General features: G+C 45.3%; 1 protein-coding gene across 1 annotated transcript in view; it reads right to left on the bottom strand.

Annotated features, from left to right (window-relative positions):
• DCC (DCC netrin 1 receptor) overlaps window positions 1–27,952 on the bottom strand; it is a 593,344-nt gene that overhangs the window by 32,598 nt on the left and 532,794 nt on the right. The window contains exons 21-23 of the mRNA XM_067315554.1: window positions 25,300–25,332; window positions 13,477–13,542; window positions 5,912–6,074 (exon numbers count right to left, since the gene is read on the bottom strand). Of these exons, the coding sequence (XP_067171655.1) occupies window positions 5,912–6,074; window positions 13,477–13,542; window positions 25,300–25,332 (262 nt within the window). The remainder of the gene's footprint in view (window positions 1–5,911; window positions 6,075–13,476; window positions 13,543–25,299; window positions 25,333–27,952) is intronic.

The raw sequence follows: 27,952 nt of genomic DNA, 5'->3' as shown, positions 1-27,952 counted from the left end.
TTTCCCTTTGTGCAGCTCAAAGTATCCTGTGAAAGGAAAGATGTATTACTCTCCTGTGTGTAAAAGCTGAAATATATGAGACACAAAAAGCTGCAGACCGATATTTTCAAATTCATGTGCCCAATTAGGAAAAAAAAAAGCCTTGACTGCCAAGGGCAGTGGGTACTCGCAACCGCTCCTCACTGCCATCACTTGTTCACCTCAACATGCAGTTGTGCACCCTCTGAAGTGAAGGTCTTCCTCTGTATCCACTGAAATCAGTGCAAAATCTCTCACTGACTTCCATGGGATTCGTATCACATTTGTATTATCATTCGGGTATGTACACGTCGGTAACTCCCTTTTCTCTGACATGCCATACAGGCAGTATTGCGAAACGTGGCATGGAGGTTATTTTACTGGAAAGGATTTTGAGAAAGTTTTAGACTTTAAGAAAGTCCAAGAGTTTGAATCAATTTCTGTTCCTTGCTAAATTTTCTGAGCCTGATCCAGAAATCAAATGCTATGTGGAACAACGGCGTGCTTCACCAAACATTTTGCACGCAAGACAAGGAGCAAACACATCACACAATTTCAAAGACGCTGAGGGCACAGTCCCGTCGCATACCCACAAGTCAATGGCAATGACATTTTCTGTCATCAGCAGAAATACCCCACTCCTCAAGCAGCCGGCCTTAAAAGTAGAAATTGTTTCATTTCCTTGGACTGGTTCAATATCCTGAATGCTCTCCAAGGTTCAAAGTTTTATTTTAAAATGGGATTTGGAAAGTTAGTAGGGAAGATAAGCCTGGCGTCGTTCAGAGACTTCTGTCAGTCCATCCTTATTCAGCTCCCAAGAAATAAGACTGTTCATCTCTAGTCATAATTACTTCTTAGGTTTAGTTTGGCATTTTCTGATTGCCAAAACTTGATTATTTAAAATGATAGTATTTCTAAGAACAAGGCAAAGGCATTGCACTTTATCCATATGGAACGGGGCAGTTTTTTAATACCTTCTCGTAATAGACCCTAGCACAGTCTCCTGGTTAACAATCAGGAGAATAACAATAAGCACCTTCACTCAAACCTTAATATATGTCCTGCTTGAAGTTAAAAAGTAAAGTTGCTTTTTTCTATCTCATCCAACCCCCCCCCAAAAAAATTTTGTTCTAAACAAGGAATTATTTTCTTCACTTTGGGATACAACAGCTTTTTTGTCAGGTTCAATTGAAAATAATTCATTTTTCCAGGCTTGAGCTAGGCAAGGGGAATTTCAGCCCCAAAGTAATTTTATACACAACTGTAAATAGGGGGTTATAATGAATGTGTCATTCCAACCATAACTACAAAATTGCTACAGCAGTGATATCATTTAAAAATATATGCAATGATCTAGCCTGGTTTACATTGTTTTTTCTCACAAATTATTGATGTTCTCACAGCCCATGAGTAGCAAACTGAATCAGAGCCAGGAGTGCATCCGAAAAGGTCATCAATAACAGATGAAAATAAATCATCCCATAGCATGTTTCGTTTGCGCAATGCAGAACTTGAAGTTCTGCTTCTGAACATGCATCTACCCCCAATTTCAGTGAGAGGCAGTGACGTTGCTACACCGGATGAGCACATAAGATATATAGACGACAGTCACAAAAGCATCAACGGTCCGATTCAAACCTCAGTTCCAGCAACGGGAACGGATGCTTCGGCAGGTCCTGTAGCGACTCGAGAGTTACACTGGGATTCAAAGTCAGCCCAGTACCCGCTTCATGACCAGAAGAGGGAGTGGGAAGACGAGGAGTTTAGAATTGAAAAATGGATCCCAGATGGCAGTGTTTCTGTTGCTGTTCAATTATTTTACAATATGAAATGCATCAAACTTGCATACCAGAATGATGTATTTTTTTTTCTCAGGATACATGTAAAAACAGAGTTTGGCTCTATCCGTAAAATATATATTATGGTCATGCAATCTCATATAATGATAGCAGAACTGAAACTGTATATTGTACCTTGTAAATAAATAAACTCTTTAGAGAGGAAAATCTTCATTGTCTATTTCTATAGCTACAAGGAGAACAGGGCCGGGTCCCTGGCCAGACCTATTAGGCAGCACACCCATATAGCTAAGAATAGCAACAACTCGCCACGCTACACGGGATACAATGCTAAAATCAGCTGGGGTGACATTATTCTTTATTGCCCGCACTTTATAGTTACAACACCCCAGGGAAAGCAGGTAGAGTTGTAACAGCTCTGCCGGGTTTATTTTTTTAAATGACAGTTTAAGATTTCCGCATGTGAAGAGCCCAGAAATAACCCGTTCTCCGGGAAGACCTGCAAAAGAGGCTTTCGCTGGTGCAAGACGCGGGTAGCCATCCATGGCTGGTGGCGCTCAGCCCGGCCCTGCGGGACGCCGGTGGCCCTGCAGGCTGCACACGCGGGGCAAGCGATGAGCAAAACCACCGCTGGCTCCTCATCGGCGGCAGACCTCTGGGCGGGCTGTTTGGACCCCTGCAGGAGAACAGCTTTTAGTCTCCGGTTTGGACCAACTAGAGTGCCATACGGGAAGCCCTCCAGAAAGCAGGGATGCTGTCCCCCCGCAGCTACGGACAAATCAACCCAAAGGAAGCCCAGTGAGACCTGCTCTGGTTCACCTCATTTGCCCTAGCAGCCCCGTACAGGGTCTGGGTGCCTGCGCTTCTGCTTTGGTGGCAGGGCTGTATTAAAGGAAACTCAACTGGCCCAAACGTCCTGGAAGACAAAGCAGAATATAAAGCAATCCTGTCTCCAGAAAATCTCCCCCAGTGTTTACAGTGAAAAATTATTTCACTTTATCTCCTGCCACCTAGCATGAAAAGCTTAAAACAGGGCCTGTCTTTCCCATCAGCCGGCTTCGCTCGTCCTCTCCCCGCGCTGAAACCCTGCTCACACTGAGCGGGCAGGAGATGAAAGCAGAGGCCCCGGCTAACAAGCAACACCAGGGTGGCGGCAGGGCGACGCCAGGAGCAGGAATCGCTCCTGCCGGGAAAGCAGCAGCGACCTGCTGCAGCTCTTCCATGGCTCCCTCAGCCTGGGTTGGATTCTGCTCCGCTTAGCACTTGCCCTGGGCCTTCCCAAACCCAGACTCACAGATCCCTGTCGGTGATGAAGGACCTGAAACTCGTCTTAGCTCATTTCTTGTGGTCTTTCTTTACACCGCTCCGCAGCCTAGCTTACCAACTGCTTGGACACTTGCTCAGGACTGCAGTATGTATTTAACGGCGTAAATATGCACTGTCTACTTACCAGGATCGGACTAGACATCCACCCCCGTCTCTCCTCTTGCAGTAGCCATAACCTCATGCTATTAGTCCATAGGCTAATTGTTCTGGCATGTTGCAAATGCCATGAACCACTTTTTCTTATACAATATATGTGTGCTATCATATGATATTGCTTGCCATGAAGCCTTAAAAAATTCCTGCAGGAAACAGGTCCCATAGTTAGAGTGTGTGCTGCACAAAGTGATACAGTCCCGTCCTTTATGATTAGATTGGGATTCATTTTGTCTAATTTTCAGCTCTGAGCTGAAGTGCCTGGCCTGGGAGCCTTGTCACAGTACGCAGAGGAGCCAGGACGGGAGCTGGAGCACGGCCCCCAGCCCTCACCGCCCAGCGGACGCGTCCCCCGTGCAGGGCTGCGAGCCCCCAGGACGGCAGAAGGTGTAATTATTGTGAGGGGATGAATCTCGATTGCTACAGGAGTCATACGTTATCCCGTATGCACAACCGAGTAAGTTATTAAGCCTGAAATTTTGATCAATTTTTTCTCCCCTATTTTTTACTGATGTCAAAATTGTCACACATTTTTTATGGCTGATATTTCATTCTTTCCTAGATGGCAAAGACATAAAACATGTACTAAGCCACCTAGGTCAGAACCAGGTTGTTCTGCACAACAGACTTTATTGCGCTTTGTTCAGCCAAGTTTTAACTAACCTAAGAAATATGAGTTTCCTCCACTGAAGGCTTCCAAGAGATTATTCCATCACCTAAAAGTTTTCACTCTGAGGGAAGACACATGCATTACTCAATGAGATGTGGCCTTTACCCTTACTGTAGTTTTTTTGTTCAGAAGTCCACTGGTGATTTTAAAATAAGAACCAGACCAGACTGCCAATAAAGCCTGCATCTATATGATTTGTTTCACAGTATGCATCTCTTCAGCCAGGTCAGAAACAAAATAACTCATACCAACAACCTCTGTTTTGAAGAAGTTCAGGTTTTGTTGTGCAACATTTAAGGTCCATTGTTTAATTTTTCTTGCATTACTTTTCCCCACTTTCAATACAGAAAGGGTTGGCTTGGGGTAACTAGGGTGGGATTCATTTGCCCAAAATGTAGACATTTAAAAGTTAAACAATAAATCCAAATTCACCAGACTTACATTTTTTAATCAGTGGAGAGAAATAAGCATCTTCAGATGGCAAGTCTTCTAACGTCTATCTTAGGAGAAGAGGAATCATTCTCTGAACATCCCTAAACCTCCCCGTGTGCTACAAAGGAGGTCAAGGTTGACTAATTCAAATTTGGTTATCTAACTTTTAGATACCTAATTCTGGGCAGATGACTCTCTCTATCTGTTTCTCTCCCCCATGAGTCCTCTTTCCTTGTTAGAAACTCAAGAGAGCTTCAGTTTTGATTCAGCAAGCACTGTACACAACAGAAGGATTTCTGTTGCCTTCACACGATGGCCTGATTTTCAGCTGTTAAGACTCACAATGGAAGAAGATTTTCAAATCAGTTTGGCATTCAACTACTTGAGGTCTCCTAAAAGCATGGGCCCTTATTTTTGTGCCAAAAGGAGAGCTTTTTTTAATTTAAAAAATCTACCTTCAGATGTTGATCTTTAGAGAAAACATTTCTCCTGGTGACCGTAAAATACTACAAGATGTCATCTGTCTGTGCTTGACCAGCTTGAAGCTGATTTCAGCATACATGGGAACTGCTTAGTCCCCTGACCATTAATTCTTTCACTGTTCCACCCTTTTTTTAAGCATCAATGCAAATCAATGTAATAGATTTTGTCTTGCTCTTAGTCCAAACATTTATCATCCTTGTGGGCAAACTATGATTAAATTTTACTTTCACATGTCCAATCTTTCACAATAGTATAATAATGAATCCGTTTACTGAATAATTTTCAATAAATTAAACGCATCAAACCCAGCTCTGTTGCCAATCCACTGACTCCAGTGGAGTCACTTCATCTTTCACCAGGCCTTGATGTCACCTCTAATTTCTAATAAAAACTGAAAAAAGCTTTGTGCTTTATGCTGCTGCCCTTTTATAACATCCCAAGGATTTTTTCCCAGTAATGTTCTATAGAATTTTTTTCCAAGTACATGAGAATTATCTGGAGAAACAGACGTTGGCTCCTTTTGCCGGAAGACTTTTGGGGCCCGACTGTCTAGAGAGGATAACATCCTCACAAAAGGTTAGCAAGTAAGCAAGAACAGCCACGTTTCTCAGCTGTGCAGACACAGTGCTGGGGAGTCAGAAAGTCTGACAGCATCACCAGGAATGGATAAATACATTTTTTTCCTTTAAATCTTTCCTGTGTCTGAATTACACTTGACAACATAAAGATCGGAGAGCCGTACCTGGCAGACTTATTTTTCAAGGCTAGCCATGTCAAAAGTACTTATTTGCCATGGTTTACGCTGCACCCCAGGGGACACAGGACATTCTCCACTCACCGGCTACGTCCAGCTTCCCCAAGGCCATGCCTCCCGAAAACCACAAAAGAGCTTGGCTCAGAAACGCAGTTCAGTCCCTAGACTCCACATCTCCACAGCAGGAACATTATTGCCCATATCTACTTTGAAACCAAGGGTGAGCAAGGCCACCAACATCACATTGTCTTCCCGTCCTGCAATTAGCAAACATACTTCCTCTGCTGCGCCGAGGAACGCCTGGTGCAGATGACGGCGACGACCACCACGACCACCACCGTAATGACCCCGACGGTGACGACGATGATGACAAGCAGGTTGCTGTTCTTCTGAGGTGTGACGCTGCCGTGGGGAGGGTGCATCTGCCCTATGGGAGGTTCTGGAAGAACATATACAACGGCGAGATCATTAGCAGCGGGTTTTAAGCTCTGGTCTGATGTACACTAACGAGGGAAACCCCTGTAGGTTTTGTCCATCAGATTATGTGGATACATTATATTCCTTTACTTAACAGACAGAAGAGGGAAGAGGATAGAGATATTTTACGCCAAACAAATTCCTCTGTGACACAAACATTGAAAGGTCAACACTTTTGAGAAACCTCTCACTTATCGGATGCCCAGACAGACAAACTGCTTAATGGGACACGATTGCCATTTACTCCCGAAGTCACCCATAAAAAGAGACAAAATTTGAGGTCTGGTTGCACAGATTCCTCTCAAAAAGCAGACAGTGGGCTCAGAACGGCGTCACAAATTGCTGAAAGTTATGTCTCACTGCATTTCAGTGGTATAGCACACAGGAAAATATTTAAGCCGTAATGACTTCGCACTTTCTGGGTATTAATAACCAGGTGCTGGGAGTCAATAACTCTCAGCTCATTTTTGCTATTATCAGCTGAAAATGGAAAAAGGGGGAAAATGGATTTCTTCTTTATGGCCTGTACAGTCTCTCTGCGTATTTACAGGAAAATATGTATCTTGTATGTTAGCCAACCTGAACACCTGATTCATTTCCCAGAATTGCGTTCAGCTCACAGTCAGGCTTCCCTTACATTATATTTCATTTATTGATATGCTGACCAGATCTCCACGGACCACTTTAGCAGGCAAAGGGCTCAATCTTCTGAACTGATGAGCTGCCTCTTTTTCTTTTAGTTTTAATGCAGCTGGAAGATTGGGACTGAAAATAACACCATTTCTGGTGTCAAGTCCCAATCAAACCGACTTCAAGTACTGAGCCCTTGCTTTCTACGCTTTCCCCCCCATTATACTGTGAGTAGCGCAATTTATATTTTTATAATCTTTTTGGATAATGCATATATTCACATATACAATTACTCTTGTGGATAATATCCACATATATGAAGCTCAATTTTGCGGCCATTTGCAGCCAAGAAAGCTGCCACTGTGGTCAAAGGGATTTTTGTGTTGGCAAAGGCCAAAGGGTTACAGCCACAAGTTACAGACACCAGCATGGACCCATGAGTTGCTCTGTCTGCTAAGGTATTCCATAAGATTAGAAACTCATGGAAAAAATATATATATTTCCACTTAAGCTTGGAGAAAGAAACTAAATGTTCACGAGAATTCAGTGGAGCGGGATGTGGACAGAAGAGCTGTGCTATACTGTGTTAAGCGTTTCCAAAGAAGAGTTTCTCAGGAGTTTTCATACGGCATCACCTCCACAACCTCCCCAGTATAAATTAAACAATATGTGGCTGTGATTTCATTTTGCCATTAGTACGACTGAACGAGAAATGAAAAAAGGTCAAAGCTTTCCAAATAACAGTTTTAGTTAGTGATAGATGTAATTTCACTGTAATTTTCTGCCTTGATTTTCTGACCTATTATCCTTTCTTTACTTAACAAATTAAGTTATTGGAATAAATTGCCCTTTTCTCACAGCTCTTCCTCAGGCAATCGAACAAGGCGAGCAGTTGCGAGTGCCATGCGTTTGTCACTACAACGACCCAGTACAGAAATCCAAAAGATGTTTGGTTTTGGTTTCTTCTTCGTTTCCATGCTGAGTAAATGGCATTGAAGAAATAGTTCACATGAAATACAGTGACCATCTAGGAAAACAAAAAGCCTTCTCTCTTCACCCTTTATTCCAGGCACTGGAAGCTCTCTTTACATCTCAAAAGTCCTATAATATCAAAAATTGCAAATCCATAGCTAAAAAAGCACCATTGACTACTGACTGTGACGAACAAAATGGTCCAATGTCACAAATAAAATCCCCAAGGCCGCAGGGAAGGAAGTATCTTGAGTTTTTTCTCTGTGTGTGCTATTCTACAGCTCCCAAGCTGGACCGTAAGCTTGGCAAGGCATGGTCAGTTCCTCCGTGTATTTAATAAGAGTAGAGTCGAGACCTAAATATTATTTATTCAAACAAATGCAGACACTCCTGCTCCCCCCCAAAAAAACTCCAAACCCAGCAATACAGGTATAATTGAAGGCAGAGGAAAGAGTCTATTGTTGGAGATTGTTTCAAAATCCATGGTAATAGCTTAATCAAGAGATGCCTGAATTTTACCACCTGCAGTACTGCAGTTGTTCTCAAGCAGGGTGACCCATTTTAAGAAGAAAATAAATTTTCCAAAGGGAATTTAACATCCACCTCTGTGCCATGTCAAAAAAAAAAAAAAAAAAGCAAGTGTTAATTAGCTGCAACTGATTTTCTTTATTTATGAACTACTATTAAGAGCAGGAAGTAAGCCTAAAATACAGACCAGCGGTATATCATCTGCAGAAGAATATGACAGCAAAAGAGAACTAAACTTTGCATTCACTCCTTGTTTTGTCTGAGGAAAATAATCAGTCTGACTTAATCACCTAGGTGCCTTGTAACTATTTTTTTACTTTCAAACCTGACCTAAGGAGCTAACGCTAACGAGCTCTCTTGGTTGCCCCTGCTGCTAACGAGCTCTCTTGGTTGCCCTGACCAGAGGCAGTTGGGGCCTTTGATCCAGGTGGCCCTTGATTAGGGTGGGTCGAGCACCTGGGAGTCAGTGCTAGGGAGAAGCCTATATAAGAGCCAGGCCCAGAGCGCAGCTCCCAGAGGCAGCAGTTCATGCAGAGGGGTGCAAGGAGGCACCTTGGTTTCTGATCCCTGTGGTGTACGCTTCCTCAAGTATGGCTGTGACATGCCACAGAACGTGTCCCCCAGGGGCTGTTGGAGTTGCTGTGTCAGAAGCTGGGACCCAGACCGACCCCCCCCGACAGCAGATGCAGCCCTGCAGGTCTCAGGCTGCAGGGAGGGCTTGGGGCCTCTCCGGGAGGCCCTCGCTGGCAGCCAGCTCTCCTGCAGGAGGTGGGCTGCTGTTGACGAGCTGTGTCATCAGGTAAGGGAGTTACGGGGGGAGGTCAGTAGGCTGTGCAGCATCTGAGAAGCAGAGCAAGAGATAGACAGGGTATTCTCAGAGACTGTGCAGCTTTGGGAGTCCCAACCCCCCCACAGCAGTGGAGTTGCCAGAGGGCTCTGTGCCGTGTGAAACGGTACATCATGACACTGTAGAAGAAGGCTGGAAACTGGTCACTGCATGTGGGAGGAGAAAGGCTCCCACTCCTCCTGAAGACTTTAAGCTGAAGAACAGGTTTAGTGCCTTCCAGGATGAGGAGGAGCTGGGCATGGCTCCAAGGGAAGAAACTGGGACAACAGACCCTGTTCCTTGCAGGAACGCCCGGAAGAAGCGACGGGTGACTGTTGTGGGGGACTCCCTGCTGCAGGGGATGGAGGCACCTATCTGCTGACCTGACCTCATTCTAGAGAGGTTTGTCGCCTGCCAGGGGCTTGTGTGAGAGATGTCATGCAAAGACTGCCAAGGCTTGTCCACGCCTCGGACTATTACCCACTGCTGCTCTTCCATGTGGGTGCTAATAACACCAAGGGCAAACTGGAGACCATCAAGCAGGATTTCAGAGCTCTGGGGATGGTGGTCAAGGGCCTGGGAGCCCAGGTCGTCTTCTCCTCAATCCTACCAGTAAGAGGGATGGATGAGAGGAGGAGGAGACGGACTTTCCAAGTTAATGACTGGCTGCATCGCTGGTGTTGGCAACAGGGTTTTGGTTTCTATGACCATGGGACCCTGTTTGAAGATCGACAACTGCTGGGGAGAGATGGGATCCACCTAAGCGGGACATGCGTGTCTTTGCCAACAGGTTGGCCAAACTGGTAAGGAGGGCTTTAAACTAGGAAAGATGGGGGAAGGGGAGAGTTACAGTGCCAGGGTAGCTGGCAAGAGACTGCTCAAGTCAGGATGCCTCCAGCAGGTGAATGCAGCCAGGGAAGTGTGCATGGGATGTGGCTATGGAGGATCCTCTTTTACCCCTCCTGGGAAACCTGCATGCTTGATCACCTCTCTGAAATGCCTGTACACCAATGCACGCAGCATGGGGAATAAACAGGAAGAACTAGGGATCTGTGTGCGGTTGCAGGGCCATGATCTCATTGCCATTACCGAGACATGGTGGGATAGCTCGCATGACTGGAGTGCTGTCATGGATGGCTACGTGCTTTTTAGGAAAGACAGGCCAGGAAAGCGAGGTGGTGGAGTTGCTCTTTATGTGAAAGAGCAACTGGAATGTATTGAGCTGTGCCTGGGGTGGATGAAGAGTGAGTTGAAAGCTTATGGGTAAGGATTAAAGGGCAGGCTAGCATGGGTGACACTGTTGTGGGTGTTTACTACAGGCCACCTGATCAGGAAGAAGTCTGAGACCTTCTGCAGACAGCTGGAAGTAGCCTCATGATCCCAGGCCCTGGTTCTCATGGGGGACTTCAACCACCCCGATATCTGCTGGAAAGACAACACAGCTAGGCACAAACAGTCCCGGAGGTTCCTGCAGAGCATTGGTGACAACTTCTTGACACAGGTGGTGGAGGAGCCAAGGAGGAGAGGTGTGCTGCTGGACCTTGTACTAACAAACAAAGAAGGACTGGTGGAAGATGTGAAGGTCGGGGGCAGCCTTGGCTGCAGTGACCACGAGATGGTGGAGTTCAGGATCCTGGGAGGAGGAAGCAGGGCAAGAAGTAGGATAACAACCCTGGACTTCAGGAGAGCAAACTTTGGCCTCTTCAGGGACCTACATGGAGGAATCCCATGGGTTAGGGCCCTAGAAGGAAGGGGCGTTCAAGAGAGCTGGTTAATATTCAAACATCACTTCCTCCAGGCTCAAGAGTGGTGCATCCCTATGAGGAGGAAGTCAAGCAAAGGAGGTAGGAGACCTGCATGGATGAGCAAGGAGCTCCTGGCAAAACTCAGACAGAAGAAGGAAGTCTACAGAAAGTGGAAAGGGGGACAGGCCACTTGGGAGGAATATAGGAACGTTGTCAGAGTATGCAGGGATGCGACGAGGAAGGCTAAGGCCTGTTTGGAATTAAATCTGGTGAGAGATGTCAAGGACAGCAAGAAGGGCTTCTTCAAATACATCAGCAGCAAGAGGAAGACTAGGGAAAATGTGGGCCCTTTGCTGAATGGGGTGGGTGCCCTGGTGACGAAGGATGCAGAGAAGGCAGAGTTACTGAATGCCACCTTTGCTTCAGTCTTTACTGCTCAGGCCAGCCCTCAGGAACCCCAGACCCTGGAGGCAAGAGAAAGTCTGGAGAAAGGAAGACTTTCCCTTGGTGGAGGAGGGTCAGGTTAGAGATCATTTAAGCAAACTTGACACCCACAAATCCATGGGCCCCGCTGGGATGCACCCACAAGTGCTGAGGGAGCTGGCGGATGTCATTGCTAAGCCAGTCGCCATCATCTTTGAAAGGTCATGGAGAAGAGGAGAGGTGCCTGAGGACTGGAAGAAAGCCAATGTCACCCCAGTCTTCAAAAAGGGCAAGAAGGAGGACCCAGGGAACTACAGGCCAGTCAGCCTCACCTCCATCCCTGGAAAGGTGATGGAGCAGCTCATGCTGGAGGCCATCTCCAAGCATGTGGAGGACAAGAAAGTGATCAGGAGTAGTCAGCATGGCTTCACCAAGGGGAAATCATGCCTAACCAATCTGATAGCCTTCTCTGATGGAATGACCGGCTGGGTAGGTGAGGGGAGAGCAGTGGATGTTGTCTACCTTGACTTCAGCAAGACTTTTGACACTGTCTCCCATAACATCCTCGCAGACAAGCTCAGGAAGTGTGGGTTAGATGAGTGGACAGTGAGGTGGATTGAGAACTGGCTGAATGGCAGAACTCAGTTGTGATCAGCAGTGCAGAGTCTAGTTGGAGGCCTGTAGCTAGCGGTGTCCCCCAGGGGTCAGGACTGGGTCCAGTCTTGTTCAACTTCATCAATGACCTGGATGAAGGGACCGAGTGCACCCTCAGCAAGTTTGCTGAGGATACAAAACTGGGAGGAGTGGCTGATACACCAGAAAGCTCTGCTGCCATTCAGAGGGGATCTGGACAGGCTGGAGAGGTGGGCAGAGAGGAACCTCATGAAGTTCAACAAAGGCAAGTGCAGAGTCCTGCACCTGGGGAGGAACAACCCCATGCACCAGGACAGGTTGGGGGTTGACCTGCTGGAAGGCAGCTCTGTGGAGGAGGACCTGGGAGTGCTGGTGGACACCAAGTTAACCATGAGCCAGCAATGTGCCCTTGTGGCCAAGAAGGCCAATGGTATCCTGGGGTGCATCAGGAAGAGTGTTGCCAGCAGGTTGAGGGAGGTTATTCTCCCCCTCTACTCAGCCCTGGTGAGGCCACATCTGGAGTCCTGTGTCCAGTTCTGGGCTCCCCAGTACAAGAGGGATGTGGCACTACTGGAGCAAGTCCAGCGAAGGGCCACAAAGATGATTAGGGGACTGGAGCATCTCTCTTATAAGGAAAGGCTGAGAGAGCTGGGCCTGTTTAGCCTAGAGAAGAGAAGGCTGAGAGGAGATCTTATCAATGTGTACAAGAATCTGAAGGGAGGGTGTCGAGAGGATGGGACCAGACTCTTCTCAGTGGTGCCCAGCAACAGGATGCGAGGCAATGAGCACAAACTGAAACACAGACAATTCCATCTGAACATGAGGAAAAATTTCCCTCCTGTGAGGGTGGCAGAGCACTGGAACAGGTTGCCCAGGGAGGTTGTGGAGTCTCCTTCTCTGGAGATATTCAAAACCCGCCTGGACACGATCCTGTGCAATGTGCTCTAGGTGACCCTGCTTGAGCAGGGGGGTTGGACCAGATGATCTCCAGAGGTCCCTTCCAACCTCAACCATCCTGTGATTCTGTGAACATCACATCTTAGGGAATCTTGTCTGTTTTTTCATCCAGTAACATGAAATGACAATGCTTCATTAGGTAACAGATGTGGTGTCAGGAATAAGAAGTTACTGATGGCACTTCTCATACCTCAGTTAACAGTGACTAGGTTCAGTTAGTTTTTTTTAATATCTGTGGGGTTTCCTCTCATTTCTTCCTATTCTAGGGCAGGATTAATTAATAAAAATGGTACTTTGCACAGAAAGCCTAAACTGAAGTGCAATAATGTTAAATGCATTTTACAATCCTTTTTAAGCTGTTATTGTTTGCAGGCAAACCTATGGCTTGAAACGGAGCTAAAATACCTCTTGGCTTCCCCCTTGCCCCTGGTGAACTCCCCATGCTCACCACAAAGCTCTCGTATTCTGAACATAACTCCAGGCTGTGCAAAGCGTGCACAAAACACAGCACAACTACCCTAGCTTCCCTGGGCGGACTGCGGGTGCCTCCACACCGCGAAATGAGAGAGAGCGAAAGAGAAGAGAAATAGGAGGTTACCACTGAAACAGAGCTTAATGATGAAACTTAATTGGCTGCAGTCAATAATTACCATTGAGGCTGCTTCGGTCGATCAGGTTGGTATCCACTGGCCAGTAGGACCCATCTCCGTGGCGCCCTGCGCACAGAGAAACATGTCAGTATTGCGGCATGCTCGGACTCGCCGCTTCAAACAGCGCCCACCCAACACCACTGGAGCCACCAAACTGTGCAGCCAAAGCTGCTGCCAGGGGCCTGGGAAAACGCAACTCTGCAACGGCTTGTTGTGTGTGCAATTGCCTCTTTTCTAACCTTGAAGTAAAAAAGTATTTTAATATAATAGAATGCAAACATAAAATATATTTTATTATATATAAAATATATTGGGATATACTACTTATGCCATGAATTTTGTTGCTGAGGGACTATTTGCATTCCAAACTAATATGGTAAAATTTGAAGTGTTTGTCTTTTGCCTGACTTGACTTTGCACCATTTAGCAGCTTTGGGCTAAACAGCGTGATGGTACGACTACGTTTCTGCTCCTCGCATCGGAGGCAAGGAGATGTGCAAGGCCCAGGCCCACCAAGATCCTCCTCTGCTCTGAGACAGGATCAGAGGAGTCCAACTTAACAGCAGAAGGTAAAGAGCAGATTTTCAGTTAACAGACTATGTAAAAATGTGAAAAACCAGCGCAGGGCTGGGAGCTGCCATAGATTATTCCAGCGAGCTTCTAATTCCAGTGGCTCTGGGCTGCATTAAATTGCTCGGCACCGTCAGCCAAAAAACATCATCTCACTTCCCTGCCACGCATGGTTGTTTGCTGCTGCTGCGCACTATTAAACAACTGTGTTTCTCTTCAGAGGTATTTGCGTTTCTGCAGATTGTGGAGAAATTGTGTGCCTAACTTCATCTATCCATTTGGGAAGGATTTTGTGATGAAAGGCCCTAAATAAATGTAAGATCATTATCATCAGAAGAGGTTTCAGTGTAATCATCTTTTCAATCAGAGTAATTGCACAGCTACAACAAGCTGGTCTTGAGAAAGCAAGGTTGCAAAATGTTTAGCGGTAAAAACAGACAAAATAGAGATAAATGGAGGCTATATAGCTTATCAAAATGACACTCTAAAGCAGTCATATTCATAGAGTCATGCTCAAACCTGTGAATACGTTGTGACCCTGGGGTCATATTGTGCCTAGTAAACTGGGTGTCTCCGTGGGAGATTGCTAAATGTTATTGTTTTTGATATTTAGTCCGTACTGAAATGTCTCAGTAGGAGCCTAACACATGAGAAAATTTAGTCTGGATGCTAGAAATTTTAAAAGCTAACCCTGCACGCCTGATTCAAAAGTTTAGTACTTTTTGATTAACAGCATAGCACTTTTCAAGGCATTATACATGACATTTCAATTGCAAAAATCTTTGCACAACCAGCTGCCAGCTTCAGTTTGCATGATTCTGCTGAAACTATGGACCATGCTCCTGGGGAAAATAACATCATGCTGTGGCTCTCTGACTCCTGTGCACCGCATCTGTGGCACTCTGTGCTGAACTGTGCTGTGGGCAAACCCAGAGTGAACAGGACTACAGGAGATGAAGACCAGGACTCCAAAAGCCAAGTAGCCCCACCGTACACTAACAAGGCCAGGCCTATGCCCAGAGATCAAGCTGGGAGAGTCACGAAATTATGGATAAAAGTTAGTTTCTGGCACTAATATCAAGAACCGGCACTTAGAAATGCTCTTCAGTGATGGACCTGGCTGCCTGAGGATGAAGCCAGCCAGTCAACAGGTTCCTGCAAAAGGGGTTGGCTACATCATGCATCTCGCAGGGGTTTCCCATCATTTTGGGTGTCCCTTGTCTGCCCCTGCAACAGGCAAACAGCCTCTATTCGAGTGTGGTGGCACCTAACCATCCAGAAACATGGAAATTTCACTGATAAGAGACAGGAAAGTAAATAACTTGTAACAAACAAGAGTATTTCAACAATACTGTGCATCATGGATAGCCAAGATTGTCTTAACGGAACAGAACTGAATTACCATAAATTCAAACACTATTCAATATTTGGATAAACCCTGGAAATCTAAGCACTCAGGAGCTGAAAGGTAAATCTCTAATGCATTATAGGGCTTTATATGTTAAAGGTAAGTAGGACTTAAAACAGGATTATCAATGCTTTACTCCAAGCCAACACACCTCCATGAATCATTTCCATCTCTACCTTTATCTCTGCAAGGATTTAAGATATATTTCCCTTTAAAAAAGTCAAATGATGTGGAAGACCATTGCTGCTTGGAAAGTAGTGCTCATTTGGTTTCAAGGCCTCAGGTTTCCAGTGGCTTTATAATCGTCTAAATCACAAACGAAGTTATCCCTTTAGCAAGCACGTTGCCTGTGGGAACACTGGCCTCTGTCGCTTGCTGAGTGCCCAGAATTACTGCAGTTCTCCGCCTCCTTCCTGTGACACCAGTGGCTTTCTTTTCTTACCGATGACAACTGCAATTCTTCTGTCTCACTGAATTTAATTTAAGCCCTCAGTGCAAGCCAGAAGAAAATGTACATGGTGGGCATAACTCAATGGGTATGGCCAGATCTCATTTGTTTTTTTGTCACATTATGGACTAGTTTTTCAACTTCCACTAAGTTCCGGTGCAGTTTTTATTCTTCATGTTATTCCATCTTTTGGAACAAACCATTATAACATCATGACTAATCATCTGTTTCTTCGAGAACTGTCTTTTTTAATGAAGGTTGAATAGTCTTTACACTTGATTTTCCTACTTTTTTTTTGAGTTGTGGTGCTGAAGGCTGTGTCATACTTCCAGAGGGACCAAAACCTGCATCCACAGATCCTAGATACCCCTTTTCACCTCTCCATTCTCCATTTAACTTCTCTTTTCACCTAGGTCTGTCTTTTGAATGTTTCAGTGACTAAAGCCTTTCTTTGAAAAAGCATATCCTTCTTCCAAAACTGTATTTCAGTTGCCGTTATATGTAATAAACATTTCAGCTAGACCTGGTCAAGGCAAAAAAATCTTAAATCATCTATGACGACAACAGTTCTTTATCCTCTCAGGTCTCCAGCGCTTGTGAATTGCTCAAATTCTGTTGTGATTTTGCTGTAAATTCCTTATTTATGCTTTACTTTAACAACTTTCTTATTTCCACACCTCAGGCCCCCCGAACCATTTGCACAGATTGCCTCACGGAGGAAATGGAACAGCAATACCATCTCCTTACAAAACACTCCCTGCACTACCTGATTCATGAAAACTTGAGATGGAGAAATTAATGGGGAGTGACGCTATTTCTATTGCAATCATCTGACTCATCTGACCCAGATACAACCCTGCTCTGCTGCTTTTGTTGCTTTTTGCCTGAAACAGTCCAAACTACTAGGAAAATAAGCTGAGCAATATTCTTATATCAGAAAACAAGAGACGGTAAGTGACTCTTCCTGACCCCCAGGTGCCACAGCTTACAAGGCACGGTACCAGTCGTTGATCTTTCAGTACATAGCATGAATGCCAGTCAAAAGGAGGTTTTAACATGAACATCCTGCTTCACTTATAACAAAATACGTCCCTCTTCAGGTACACTATTACTCTCTGCAGGTTGCAGAGCTGCAAGACCAAGTTATAACGCAGTAACCAATGTGCTTCAGAAATACTCTGCAGAAGTGAAGAAATATGGGATGCCCCAGCATCATTTTCTTTTGTTCCTAGAGAGATTCCTAGAGGTCTTATTGGAAACAAATTGGCTGCCATCATATTGTCCACCACTGCATTTCTTTTGACAGATGTTTTTTAAACATACAAAATAAAACAGTCAAGGACAGCTCAGTGGATTTTATATTGTACCAGTTAAGCCAAAGTAATTTCTACAAATAATAATCAGCATTAAGCTTCTTAACAAACATGGCTGTTTTTGTGTACAAACAAGACTACATATCCCTGACTGATTTTATTTGGGTTTATTTGCCCATATGTATACATGTAGTCATTTAGGATACTGGAAAATATCTGTTGCCCAGGTCATCAAGAAGGATTTGTAAGACCGGGGCCTAATAAAAGGTGGGATGGAAGGGAAAGCTGCTCTGTTAGGTGCAACCAATCCAAGCAACTCATTAAGGCCTTTTATTTCTGTTAGATTGTGCCATGCATAGTTTTTCTATAAATCTGGTAACTCACCAGGGACATAAATTTAACTGAATGTACGTGACTGATGTATTTAAGATGGTAACAGGGTATAAGCTGGACAGCCCAAATTGGGCAGGGGTGCTTTGCTAGGAGGCTGGGAAGGGGTAAAAGGACAGCAGCCCTTAGTACCATGGGGTGAAGTTCTGGGGAAACCATTGGTAGGATTTACACAGATCACCTCCTGTCTGGGAGCTTAAACAGAAGTCATGGATATGAAATAACATTTAGGTCTAACAGTGCCTATAGGTCTGTAACAGTGTCTTAGAAGTGTTAGCACCTGAGCCCTACCTTCAGTTGTCTTCTATAGACTCAAGAATCTAGGAGAAAACAGCAAAAAAAAAAAAGAGGTCGAAATTTATCCAAATCCCCATGGAGGCTCTGCATCAACCAGGATTTAAACAAATCAGAGGATTTGTGTCTTCTCCCCATGTAGAGTCAGCAACCAATAACAAAGCAGGCCCCCACTCTGCGCTGGTTACAGCACAGCGGAGTGCTTAGCGAAGGTGGCGTTGATGGCAAGTTTGCTTTTCAGCAGGTATAAGCTGATGGACTTCTTGGAAGGGAACTGGGTAGAAATGCAAGATCAGGTGAGCAGATATCCCATTGCCTCTTGACTTTCTAGCCTTTGTTTTTCAAAGGACACCCTAAGGTAATTTTCTCAAAGATGTCTCAGTGTAGCAGCAAACACAACCAACATGCAGGAATAATCATTCTTCTTAGGTTTTCAAGAATGCCTTCTGAAATCCCTCCTTACAGAAGTTTTCCATTTTTTGGACCTTCAGAATGAGTTCCTATACTTGCTGGATAAAATTAGCCAAGTGACAGAACCCAAAAAAGCAGAGAAGAGGTTACTTTGATAAATGAAATGCTTGTTCTTTCCTCTCTTGGTAACGAAGAGCGTTACAGTCCCCTGCGTTATTTGTTTGGGAAGCGGCTCTTTGAAAAAGATCTGAATTGCTCATCCTTTTACTGCTGCTACGCTCAGCGCTTGCAAAATCGCTTTAGAAGCAAAAGCCTGGAGCCATCAAAAGCTTGAACAGGAGGCAAAGAGACGAACCCGATGCCTCCTGCTATCACAGTCCGTGATGCCGTGACCGCGCCGGGGCTGATACCAGGCGGCTGCTTTCGCGCGGGCTGGGAGGAAGCGGCGTGCCGAACAATGCGGTTCACAGTGCTCAGCTAAACACCACTGAGCACAAGCAGGTTTGTGTTTCTGACAGCTACGCGCCTGCTATAATGCGAACATGGCAAAGGTTGGATTACAGACAGCCAAATTCCAGGCACGAGCAGACTGCGTTGCAAACCCTGTTCCTCTGAAAGCTGAAACAATTAGTGCACTGTTTATTCACGAGATTAAAAGCAGCGAGGTGTAAAATAGCAGGTGTGCTGTCAAGTACACAGCATTAATTCCCTACTCAGAGGAGGCAAAGTCCCCTGCATGCTCAGCGATGTGCTGGCATCCCTGCTCCTGCAACGTAACGCGGGTCCCCAGTTCCCCAGGATTTGGAAACAAAAGCTGCCGTTTTCTTCCACGTGGGCTTTTGACACAACAACGCTCACATACGGAGGCAATCTTCACATCCTGTCTCCAGGGCTTATCTGAGCATGACTTTTCGCAGAGGTGCACTGCTGGAGCGCGGGTGGTCCCTCATCTTGGTGGGTCTCTTAAGCGTTAATTGCCAGGGTCACATTTAAGCTCAGTTTCTGGCCTCGGTCCCTGCCCGAGCCATGATGCAGGTACGTGGCACCTGCCCTGGTACCTTGCAGATCCTGCCTTGATCTCCCAGTTTCTCTCGTGATACGTGAATTTATCTATCTCAGTCTATACATGGCCCACTTCATGGGAGACGTGTTCTCAGAAAACAACTGAACAATCAAAATGTACTGAAATTTCCTACGATAAGGAGAAATATTTGCTCAAAATAGTGTATGTATGTTCCCTTTTATCAAAATCTACAATGGATGTTATAAAATACTTGTAGTCCAAACACAGAAATCAGCTTTCTAGCTCTTGCACAAATCTAATTCTGCTGGCAATACATGACTCTTGACAAGTCCTATATTGACAAAATGCTGACTAAAGAATTTAATATTGGTTTATCAAATGAAAGCTGGGGTGAGATAAAACAAAATGAATGAATCTCTTCTTTGCCCAGTTTGCCTCCATTTGTTCCAGATCAAAACCATAAATGGAATTTTTTAGACTTCAGGAAGCCTCAACAACAGCTCACATGAACACAGCTGGCCTTCTCCTACGTACACAGGAGACTGAGGAGACATTTGTGACAAATGCTCTCTTGAGTATCTGGAACTGTAATTTTATTCTTACTTTTCTATGACCACTTCTACTACCTTTGAATATGCCCTGTTCTATCAATCAGTCACATACATGCAAAATAAAAATCTGAAAAGAAGCTGACACATTTAAAGGCCACAAACCCACTTCAGGTTTTAGGGCTCTTCTGGGAAATGTGCGGTTAGACTTTCAGAAAAGATGCTGATGCTCCTCTTCTCCTTCAGATCACAGAGTGTTTGCACTCTGTGAGCATTATTTGCTTTTCATCAACAGGATTCCTTTTTCTTCTCCCTTACTGATGAGCATCTGCCTCACGCTCTCGGCTGAGTTCTCGACAAGCTCTTCTGACCTTGCAGACACCAAGGAGCTGAGAGGAGCTGGCAGCTTCCAGCAGAATGACTTTGCCATCACCAGGTCTCACCTGCAGCTCCCCGAGTGCCTGTTCCTTCTGCAGTGGCACAGGTGTCACTGAAGGGTGTGCTCAGACACAGAAGCATCTCACCCTCCAGCTGTCCCCAGTTTCCCACATGCGTCTTTAGCCTCTACCAAAAATCATGGGCAAGAAGTGGCAAACAGACCTTGGCTGCTCCAACCGCGTATGGACTCTTTCAGAAGTCAGGTGTTAAAAAAAGAGCTGCAACAGGAAAGCCTGGAATGTGCAAATACAGGGGGAAAAAAGCCACGTGCATTAGTTTAGATTTCTTAGAAGCAGATCTGGGAGCTGAGAAACAGACTGGTCTTGCAACCTTTCCGAGAAGGAAAAGTAAATGATGAAACGTATCTAATGTTTCTGCTAAAGGGAGTGACTCTGCCCTGGTCGGCAGATGACGCAGGCAGAGTGGGCAAGGCACTGTGCCCGGCAGGCAGCTGCCTACGAAAGCTGGCACCCGAGAGCCACAAGCTCTGCTCTGTCTGTACCTCCAGCGCAGGATTAAGCAATCCAGGTGGGAATCTCTATGGTGTCCTTTCCTTCCTTAGAGGCAGTCCCTTCTTGCAGCAGCTGGTCTCACCATCCCAGGGAGCTGCAGGAACAGGGAGCACATGCGCCCTGACCCAGAAACCCTCAGAAGTTGCCCCCAAACTCTACTCTCTTCTCCTCATCTCCTTTCTGCACCTAAGGACTGCCACGGCTGCACTGTCCTTTCTACCTCCCTGTCCATCTAGGGCCCCCTGAGACTCCACTGCCTCGTACCCTGAAACCTCAGTGTCCCTCCACAAACCCCCTCACATGTCCCACACCCTCCAAAACTGCTTTGCTGCCACATAAATGGATTTTGCTTATAGGATGCAGAAGCCTTGAGCTTGTGTTTGAGACGGATGGCCTGAAAGAGTTAATTCGTGTCACTCAATAAGAATTACATTTGTGATCGAGATGGCCCTAAGGGCCTCGTCCAATGCACTGAGTAATTGAAAAGGCTCCCACTGACTTCAGTAGGCATCGGATCAGGCCCGAGATGATTGAAGAATTAGCTTTGATGACTTCTGAGGCAAATGAGCTTTTAGAAACTTTGCCTCTGTTTACATTAATGCTTCTGCCTGCAGAACGGCTACGGTGAGACCTGGCCCCATTGACTCATCTTTAATACAGTTACCTAAAGATCAAAGAAAAGTGAAGACCTCAGACTTTGATGTATTATTAGAATTGGTCATCAAGGTAACGTAAAAGTGGAAACTGAATTTAGATACCTACGAGCTGATGAAAGACACCCCAAAGGGAATTGCTCCTGTTTACATACTACAGTCACAACAGATGCCAATATAACATACTACAATGACACAGACAAGATATAGTATTAATGTATAGGTTTAGGTATTATGCAAAGTGATTTATACTGCTTAAAACATGCTCTGCATACCCTGCTTGCTAAAGACAAAGTAACCACATTTACTTTTTATATGCAATGTGGCTCAAGCAAACAAAACCCAGCACACCTGGAGAAACTGGGAATTCACAGACCATGACTGCAATTCCCATACACGGTTACCAGGCTAAGTACAGAGGTTAGCCTACGTACCAGACTGTAAGCAGATACAAGATACCAGTTGAAATCCTTCCCAATTCTAATTGAAGTTTATACGGAGTATAACTCATTAAATAGGTTGCAAACATTGTTCAGGCTGTACAAGAACAATGGATGATTCTGGTGACAGTTTTTCAGCCTTTAATTACTTTTAGATAATCACAACGCTCTCACGGAGCCTGGCAGTGCTGGAAGATCTCCCTGCCTCGTGCCCAGACACACGACAGCTTGAACACCGCCAGCGCCGGGACGTGGGGGACCAAGGCCGAAGCCTGGGAGGGATCCTCAGCGCTCAGGCCCCTGGTCTCCGTGTTAAGCCCCCGCTGCCGCAACCCGCCTGAGATCGCTCCCTCACTTCCCCGAGCAGCTGGGCAAGGTAACACCTTGTGCACGTGCCGACACTAACTCCCAGGCTCCAGTTGCAGGTGAAGGGCTCTGCATGCCACGAGAAACGCAGCGTTCGGCTTTGCTGGGTCCTCATTTGTTCCTTTAAGCGTCGTTAGTCTGGCATGCTTTCATTTTTTGCATCTAAAATAATCCAAATTAAATGGCACGGGTGTTTTGAACTCAGGAGAATAAAAGGCGCGCTCTGTGCCCGGGCGGCCGGGCGTGAGCTCGGCGCCTGCGGGACAGCAGCAGCATGGGGGACACGCTCCAGCCGCTTTTGCTGCCTGGGGACCTGCCACGAGGCCAGTTCTCCGCAGGGAGGACGTGGGCCAGCAACGCCACGTGCAGCTTCTCCCTAGGGACGATGACGCATAACTGGAGGTAGAAGTCAGCAAACATAATCCTGCATCCCAGCGCTGGGCTGATAACGATTTAGGTGCTTTAAATTTTGACACCGACGCTGACACTAAGCACGGCACAGGTCTCTGCCGGACGAGCTCCAACCCCCGGTGAAGCCACCATCAGCCCACCATCTCATCCCATCCCTGGCTCGTGCTATGCTGTCACTGTCCTATTCATTTTGCCACCCATTAATCCTATTGCCTTCCCAATTATAGAGAGCGATAGCAGCTTTTCTGGGTATCTATATCTATTTTTATCTACATGAACAGTATCTATAAGCAACATGATAATTCATAGTTTAGTTTGCTATCATGAGTGACGAGTTATCCAGCACGCATTCAGTAACTACCCTAGACACTAGTGTCTAACTACCCTAGACACTCAATGCTAGGTTTCATCTCAAAATGATTTTTAAAATATGCAAATGTTGACCTTAACATTACTTTAAAATCCCCCCCGTGACACTACATAATTTATTATTTTGCTAGTGAATAAGAAATCATATACATTTTAGGCATAATATGTGCCGAGCCGGGGAGCAGCTGGTGCGGGCAGAGCAAGCGCTTCCCCCAGATGCGGCCGGGCGCTCGGCTCGCTGCCCCCGGCTGCTCTGACGCTGCGGGAAGGGGCACGGCTTTCACGGACGCAAAACGAGAATGCCCTCCAAGTCTCGTCTCCTGTAGTTCAAGAAAAATGCATTCACCTACCACATACAGAGTAGCTGCACTTAACCTGTCAGGCTTGTTTGCTTCTACCCATTAATTAAACTACAGAACAAGGAGGCACCAGCAGGCCTTTCTGCAGAGGATCTGACTTCTTCTCCCCCTACGACAGAGGTAAGTTAACCAGTCTGTGGAACCTAAACCCACTTTTCCCCATTTCCCATTTTTTTCTCCCACCTAGCATTGCAAAATGATATGCAGAACATCCAAAAAATTCTCTGAATTCTCTGAGTGCTACATGGAAAGGGGCAAGCAGCAGATCTGGAACAAATACGGGGAAATATTAATCTGTGAACAGTAGACTTAGATAACGGAGCGTGCGTACAAGAGCGGCTGTGCTATGATCGCTGCAGAAAGCGCCTCGCACCCGTGGCGCGGCGGAGGCTCGGCGCGCCGTGCCTGCAGGGTACAGCTACCCTGAAACACAGCTGCACGTGCACTCGGGAGCTGAACTGCTCCCCACAAAGTCAGCTTTCCACCCAGGCTTCTATTTTTTTTTCTTGATTTTTGGAAAAACTAAAATTGACACTTTTTCAGTCCTGCCTACCAGGCGATGGTACGTTGTGCTGAAGCCTTTCCTACGTTTTTCTCAATCTGCTTGGAAATATTTTAAGTGTCAACTGGCGAGAAATATATTGACAATTTACTTTCAGCTTTCTTTGGAACCTACCACTTTTACTCTTTCAAGAAGCACTTTTTATCTATTCAAACCTGCCGTTTTCAATTGCTGTGCGCTGAAACTAGGCAAAACCAACTTTTATTTTTTTAAATTTGTATACTTCTACTTCTTTCCTCTGTTATAAATTAGAGCAAATTATATGCTGAAATCACAGAGTGACTTTCCAAAACTGGCTAAGAACGTGTCTCTCTGGTGGGGAAAAGATGTGCTACCTTGTTAGCAGACAGCACGCAGGACTTAATACAAAGTAAAATCCTAGTGAAGAAGTACTCTCCGAGTAGCTTTCATGGATGCTCCAGGCTGAAATAAAACCCGTGAAAAAGTCTAGACTTTAGTCTGATCTTCTAAATAATGCTCTCTTGTCTTCACTAGGAATTTATCTACTGCGAGTTAACTCAAGTCACTAAATTGGGGTAAGCCAGCACCTGCAGAAGCGACGCCAGGCTTTGAGGTTTACACAGCACTTCTCCTTTGAAACTAGTGCAAAGGGAGAGTTCAGATCCGGATACACCTCCCAACATTACCTCCGAGTTTCTCAAGTGTCACGCTGGCTATCTCCTTGGGCAGGTGTCTCATAAACGTGAAATGCTCTAGCTGTAATTGGAAGAATACTTAAGAATAATAGGTCCGGAGTAAAAAAAAAAGAAAACATATCCTAGCAACAGACTTCACAAATATTCAGAAATAAGTTAAGAGCAGAAAAAACATGACTAATTGGACATGTATTCCTATTTGGAAAATGCAATGATAATGCCTTGAAAAGTTGACTAAACTTTGCTATTATTAAACACGAGCTGCCGATTTGAGAGAAAAGCTGATTTACGATTTCTCACCGTGAGGCTTTTGAACTTTAATCTATAACCCACGGAAGGGTGCAAGAGTAGCTTGAAAATTATGCTGAGCTTAATTATACCTAATGTGAATTACTCAGAAGTGCAGCGGAGAGACTAAAAATTTCTTTCGCACAAAGAAGCCTGACATTTTAATTGGTCCTTCAGAAAAGAGACAAAACAATTTCCTCTCCGGAAAATTCACATCTCCCCCATCAGAGCGGCAGCCGCAGCCGAGCAGAACTTCATTAGCGAGATTAATTGGGCCGCCAGCGGCCGCCTGCTCAGGTGCGCGGCCCAGGTGACAGGCGGGAGGCGGCGCGGCCGGGCCGGGCCGGGCTGGGGACACCGTACCTTGGTCATTAGCCATTTTGTCAGGGTGCTCGACTGCAAGAGAAAGACAGTATCGTTAGAGGCTGACAGCTCCCGGCAGGCCCGCTGATGAACCCGCTTTCGCCTCCCTGCACCCGCGGCGGACGGCTCGGGACCGTTCCCTTTTGCCGAGCGATCCTGCAGAACCGGGAGGACAAATGCAAGCTGTACTATGTTTTGCAGCAGATGCTTTCGCAAAGTTCTTAAAAACGTGAAAACTTTATGGGATTTTTTTTTTTATCCTCTCATTCTTTTAAATCCCAGTGCGATCTGGGAAGTTTAATTAAGCACAGAAGTGAAAGAGAGAGAGACAGAGCGCCGGGGAGAGACAGAGAAGAGATACTGTTTCTTTGAATAATTACAGTCACATCATCTACAAGTTGAAAGCTAATTCTGACTTACATTATCATTGTTTCAGCTTTGTACAAAAGGAGTTTAAAACTATTTACATGTTTTTGCATAATAACCATAAAAGATAGTGTGATTTGAAGCGCACCAGGCAAGACTTCAAAATTCAATAGATATATTAAAAGCTCTCCCGCACAGCTACAACTTCTGACTATTTATGACATGACTGAGGGAATTAAACTTTCCTTAGATTCATAAATAGCTACCATTACAGAGCATTAAGCAATCCTCTGCTTAATAAAAAATGCAAGAAACTTAAGCGCAGGAAACTGGGGAGAAAGTGAGTGAGTTCTAGAAGTTGAAGAACCACTGCTTATAGATGCAGAGCATGCTGCCCCCCTTTCTGCTAAAATTACTACAAACCCCTCTGGTAGATCATGAGATCATGCTAGGCAAAAATTAAGGTACTGAGTGAGCAGTAGTTAACATCCAACCGCATCACCCTGACAGACACATTTATAACTCCCATGCTGGTGGCAGAGGGAGCAAAGCACCTTAAATGATCCCTATACATTTTTTTCCCCCCCTTCTCAGACTTCGTCAGATGGCTGCAAAGAAGAATGGGAGGGTATGGAGCACATACGTCCCCGTTCCCTCAAAATCTCGAGAAATACCTACGGGAGCCTGCATTTCTCCACCGAGCCCTACCTGGGATTATGGCTCTTCCCCCAGGACAAATGTATTTAATAAAAGCATTAAGCCCCTGATTGCAACGGCAGTTACCTTCGCCCAGGAGCGGGTGACACTTGCAAGCGGCCCTGATGACGCTCTGCCTTTGCCGCCCTCTCCAAGCTCTAAGGGAGACGTCACCTGGGGCACCTCCACCACCGCAGGACCGGCAGGTAACGTTTGCTGCTGGCAGGCCGTGCAGGTTCACATTTTGTGCCGCCTAAGAGCAGGGATGTGCTATTTAACGCAGCTCCGACACAGCATTAGAGGGCACTGCAGTGCTAGAAATGCTGCCCCACATCGTCCTTGCCAAGGGAGGGGGGAAATCGCCATCGTCTGCGATTTCAGGGCTCTCTTAGAAATGGCACGGAAATGGTACATCTAATCCTGACGTCCTCTAGAAAGTCCAGGGATGAAGTTTTCCTCGCGGATCTTAGCGTGATGGTAATACCCAAGAGTGGTTATTAAGCTAAGACCACGGCCTCTTCCTCTCGCCCTTCCTCTCCCCGCTTCCACTCACCCCTTTAGAAACACATCCAATCTAGCGTTTTAGTCATGCTTGAAATTATGTCTATAGCTTCATTATATGCACATAAGTTTCCAGGATACTGAGTAGGCATTCAATAGGCAACTTTTCTTTTCATTTTATCTGTATTGATGCAACGTTTTGGGCAATTCTGACAAGCTGCATACTATTCTTCAATTTTCTTTAGTTAATGGAGTTCAGCACACAACTAAAGTCTGTTTGTAAACACTGTCTGAAATTCGGAATAGTTATGGCTCGGCAGAAGAAAGCACAAGTAAATCCAGTAAGCGCAATTCTGAGATTTGCTTCTTTCTGCTACAGATGAAAAAAAATCACTGATAAACTGTTTGAAATTTCGATTCTGCCTGTCACCAGTCCGTTCACTCTTTAATGGTCGTGTTTCACCGGGCAGCTGCAAATACATTTCAGCCTGTATGTTATTTACTTCTGCAACTGAATGTATTTCTTAATACGATTCATTTATACACTGCAAAAGTAATGGGACATTGAGACCTGGACTTTAACTTCAGGTGAAACCCATGACAATACACTACGGAAGGCTGCAAAATATACAAATATTATTTGGGCAGGCTCTGTATATATATATATTTATATATGTATGTGTGTGTGTATATATGATATTTACTGAAGTCATCCAGAGATTTTCTTGGTAAAGACTAAGAAAAATCCCAGGAATGACCTTAAGTTTTGTTATTAGATAACTTGGGCCAAAAATGTGGGCTGGTTAATCACATTTCACTCAGCTTCTGCTCCAGGCTCATAAGAATGGCTATCAGAGTCTTCATGCTTTAAGTGATAAATTTAGCCACAGCCAGCCAGAGCACAAAAAAGCAGATCCTCAACTGATGTAAACTCTCATATATTCATTGGAGTCCACAGTGCAATGACAATAAGCTAAGGATTTGCCCATTTGACTGCATATTATTATCTGTGGAACTGAGGTGGAAGAACATAAACTCATTGCTCCTGCAGTACTGTTATTTACTATTAAACATATCTATTTTCTCACAG

This window comes from Apteryx mantelli, chromosome Z (assembly GCF_036417845.1).
Source record: "Apteryx mantelli isolate bAptMan1 chromosome Z, bAptMan1.hap1, whole genome shotgun sequence".
NCBI lineage: Eukaryota > Metazoa > Chordata > Aves > Apterygiformes > Apterygidae > Apteryx > Apteryx mantelli.
This window is presented reverse-complemented; position numbering and strand designations above follow the sequence as displayed.